This window comes from Fulmarus glacialis, unplaced genomic scaffold (genome assembly GCF_000690835.1).
Source record: "Fulmarus glacialis isolate BGI_N327 unplaced genomic scaffold, ASM69083v1 scaffold32864, whole genome shotgun sequence".
Taxonomy (NCBI): Eukaryota; Metazoa; Chordata; class Aves; order Procellariiformes; family Procellariidae; genus Fulmarus; species Fulmarus glacialis.
The window spans coordinates 4,345-8,785 of record NW_009210423.1 but is presented as its reverse complement, the minus strand read 5'-3'; the positions used below and the strand labels follow the sequence as shown (position 1 = coordinate 8,785).

Sequence of the window (4,441 nt, the reverse complement as noted above, 5' to 3'; positions counted from 1 at the left end):
CTGCGGATGCAACGGGGCCGGGAGCGAGGGGGTGGACTGCAACCACGGCCCCGACAGACACAGCAGGTTTTTGTCCTAGGGATTCCGGGCAGAAGCAGGGAAAAAAAAGAAAAAAGAGAGGCTTTTGCATTTCCAGAAGGAAAAGGAGGGAGAGCACGACGGCAAGGACAAGGCTGCCTTGTGAGCGGGGTTTTGTCTCCGTGATTACCCCGTTCAAGCCAACCAGAGAGCCCTGTTTGCTCCTTGTCCTGAAGATGGTGATGTGCGTCTTGGCACATCCATGGCCGCAGCATGGCCTGGGGCAGCCCGTGCTGCCCTGCACGCTGGAGGAGATTCCCCACCTTGGCTTACAGATGGGTTTCAAACACCTCGTTGAGTTTTCTAGCTGGGGTCGCAGGAGGCTGCGGGGAGGTGGGCTGGAAGATGGGGTGATCTTGCCCCCATCGGTGCTTCAGAGCTGGGTGATGGGTTGTCTGCAGGGGACAAAGGGGATGCAGGTGTAAAGGCATGGAGAAACCACGTGCAAGGCTGAAGTCTCTGGAGCTCTGGAACCCTTCCCTGCGCCTTTTAGGGCATCTTGTGTGGCTTGTCTCAGTCACGGTGGCCTGTCCGACCCGTTTAATCAGCTGCCAGGTCTGCAGGCAACCTCTGTCTTGTTGGCGGCAGATCTGCAAAGCTCAGAAGGAAGGAAGAAAGAATTTGGGGAGAAGAGCAGCTGGAAAGTGTTTTCCCTTCTGCCCGAGCACTGTCAGCCCTCTTCATCCGCAAGTACAACCATGTTACCGAGGACTTGAGGGAAGCAGGATGAAGGGTGAGGGGACCAAAGCTGAACCAGGGGCAGGAGGAGCAAAACCCTGGGGCTAGGACAGAGCAAGATCAGTCCTGCTCCTCATGTTCATCGCAGAGTTGTTCCCAAAGTTATAGTTGTTTTTTTGCAGATGTTGCGGATTAGGGAGGGCGTGAGCGTGCGTGTGGTTTCTGCCCACGTCCTTGGGAAGCGTGAGCCTCGGCCAGTATTGCTTGTGGTCTGCTCCAAGGGGAAAAGCAGCGAAATGGGGGATAATTAATCAGGGATTGTGTCCGTGCCACATCTGGACAGGTTGTTTGATCCAGTCCCTGGAGCAAGGACTGGAGTTATCCCCATGTAATGGGCTGGAGGCATCGCTTTACCCCTTCTCCATCAGCTATGAGTTGTCAAGGTGCTTTTTAATGCCATAGTGCTTTGCTTCGGTGAGAGATCATCCAGGTTGGCAGCTTCTAGGAGACCCTCATTGCCTCCTTCCCTGCAGGATCTGAACTGGAGGTAGGTGCAGGATAGCTCTGGGTCAAAACGGTTCTTGTTTGCAAGAAAGGGCATACCCACGCCGTCCTGCAGCATGGTGGCGCCAGGTTGGAGCTGAACCATTTAACTGAGAAGGCTGGTATTGCTCTTTTCCACGTAAAATCATGGTGAGATTTGGGTCAGGGCACATCCCACATACTCATTCAAAGGGCACCTTTACTCAAACCTTTTCTCCTGCAGTAGCTCCCGGTCTCTGAGCTCCTGCGCTGGATTCATCTCCCTAGAACCCTGTTTCCACGGGCTCCCCGTAACAGGGCACAGCAGTGAGATCAAACCGGCTTGTTTTACGGGAAGGGAGGCAAATGCATTTTAATTTGATTCCTGGCTGATGGGCTTGCTGAGCGATCATGTGTCGGCTGGGTCATGGGCTGTCCCCAATGCACAAAAGAGCCCTTGTTTCTCCTGACGCAGACAGTGCCAGACTCTGTGTGTCTGCAGAGACTCTTTCGAGTCCATTTTTTCTCATCTCAACTGGTCATTCCCATGCATAAACCAGCTTTGCACAAGCATGGGCACACTTTCTGGTGGTGGTGATGCTGGAGGAGCAGGTCTCAAGACCAGGAAGCAGGACCAGTGAGATGGCCACCATCAGCCCAACGCTAAACCCATTAAAAACCCATCATGGTCATTAACAACCAACCCAGGTGGAGTCCCTGTGGTGGAGAACATGCTCCCTTTGGCAGGGTTTGATTACAGGGGCCTCCAGATGTTGTGGTGATGTTTGCTCTACCAGAAGGAGCTGAGGACCTCTGAAATCGGGGCCCTGCCAGTCACAAGGATTGCTCGCTGAAGAGCACGGTTCCCTTTTCTTGCCCTTTCTGCCTGGGGTTTAGTAGGACCCGCCTTTCACGGTGCTCAGCTGTGTCACTTCTCGTGGATGGTTAAGCACAGAATGGAGCATCTTTCCTGTTCTGTAGCGCAGGAGACCAAATTTCTGCATGAACCTGGTGGGAAGGGTAGATTGGGACATTGAACTGGGATGCAGAAGATCCGAGTTGGGCTCCCACGTGTGTCCTGGGATTTGTTGGTGACTTTAGAGCAGCCTAGTTTCTCGTCTGTGCTCCAGATGCAAAATGAGGATAAATAAAACTCCCTTTATCTGCTTGACCGTAAGTCCTCCGTGCTAGGGACTACTTCGATTGTGTAAACACCCAAGGCAATGAGGCCATGGTCTTTGTGGCTATGCGATGTGCTGGCAGGAGGCACGCACTGCCACCTCTCAAGTCATTGTCACCTGCACTGAGATGGCACTGCCTGCCAGACAGTAAGCCATGCTTGTGGGTAGCTTTTGGTTGTAGTGTTGATACAACCTTGACGGGAGGAGAAGGGAAGGGTATAGTAATAGTATATAGTAATAATGACAGCATGGACCACACAACGTGTCACAGCATTGTGACACTGGGGTTTTCTCATCTAACCCACCTCTTCCAGGGACTCCTTACCTCCGTGTCCTTACAGCCTCTTTGCTTTCCCCCTAAGGTGATGGCGAACATAACAACTCCTCCAGCCTGGACCAGAGTTATCAACAGCTCCTTGGACCCAGGTAGCGCAGGAGACAACGCCTACAAGTGCATATTTGATGAGGACTTCAAGTATGTCCTGCTGCCCATCTCCTACGGCATCGTGTGTGTGGTGGGGCTCTTTCTCAACCTGCTGGCCCTCTACGTCTTCATCTTCAGGATCAAGACCTGGAACGCCTCCACCACGTACATGTTCAACCTGGCTGTGTCCGACACGCTCTACGTGGTCTCCCTGCCCCTCCTGGTGTATTATTATGCGATGGGGGACAACTGGCCCTTCAGCGTGGGCTTGTGTAAGATAGTCCGCTTCTTGTTTTACACCAACCTCTACTGCAGCATCCTTTTCCTCCTCTGCATCAGCATCCATCGATTCCTGGGCATCTGCTTCCCGCTGAAGTCGCTGCAGTGGGGACATGTTCGCTATGCCCGGAGGGTGTCAGTCATCGTGTGGGTGGTAACCGTCGTGTGCCAGTCGCCTGTGCTCTTCTTCGTCACCACCAGCGTGAAGCGTGACACCATCACTTGCCACGACACGTCCAGCAAGGACGTCTTTGGCCAGTTTGTCATTTACAGTTCGGTGATGCTGGTGCTGCTCTTCTGCATCCCTTTCCTCATCATCATCGTCTGCTACTGCCTAATGGCCCGGAGGCTGCTGCAGCCCACACGGGGGATTTCCCGGCTGTCCCGATCCAAAAAGAAGTCTGTCAAGATGATAATCATCGTCTTGGTGGTCTTCATTGTTTGTTTTCTTCCTTTCCATGTCACTCGTACCTTGTACTACTCCTTCCGGAGCTGGGACTTGAGCTGTCAGACCCTCAACGCTATCAACTTAGTCTATAAGGTGACTCGTCCCTTAGCCAGCACCAACAGCTGCTTGGATCCCATTTTGTATTTCTTAGCAGGACAACGATTTATGAAGTTTGCGGGCAACAAAATGCCAGGGAAGCCTCAAAATGAAATGGCACTGGGCATCGTGCCCAACAGTCACCTGGGAACCAGCAATGACACGGACACGTTATCCAAGGATGTGAAATCCTAGCTCTGCTCCCGCACGGCCAGCACCGTCTCCGTGACAGAAGGGTTTATCCCAGGTATGAAGGGAGGTCAGGATGCTTCGGGGCCCGAGGTTTTTGGTGTTTGCGGTGCCTTGGCTTGCACCCACTTCAGCATGGTCCGTGTTAAACGTGCTCCTCTGCTTGTTGCTGTTTCAAACATATTTTTTCAGGAAGATGCTGCTGTGGTTATACACACAACCCCCTTATCTCTGCCTCTTTGTCCAAGCCTGCCTCTCTCTTCAACGCTGAATGACGTCTCTCCACTGGTGACACTGGGTGACCTCTATCATGGTGGCCAAATCTGCTAAAAAAAATCACGCCCTGAACGTCTTAAATCATTTTCTAAAGCAGAAACGTTGTGTGCAAAAGGTCCCCCTGAAGAAATCCATCTTTCTCCACATTCCCTGGCACAGGGAGCAAGAGTTTCTCTGTGCCTTGGCAAGGGAGGAGAGGCTTTTGGTCGATGAGGAGGGTCAGCTGCGGTTCTGCTAAACAGGTCGATGAAAACGTCAAGCGCAAATACC

The 4,441-nt window shown here is 52.7% G+C and overlaps 1 protein-coding gene across 1 annotated transcript; it reads left to right on the top strand.

The window, feature by feature from the left end:
- The first annotated feature begins 2,824 nt into the window (after positions 1-2,824).
- P2RY2 (purinergic receptor P2Y, G-protein coupled, 2) lies at positions 2,825-3,901 on the top strand. The gene has a single exon (XM_009577167.1). It carries the CDS (start codon positions 2,825-2,827, stop codon positions 3,899-3,901), a length of 1,077 nt encoding a protein of 358 aa, XP_009575462.1.
- Positions 3,902-4,441: the final 540 nt, after the last annotated feature.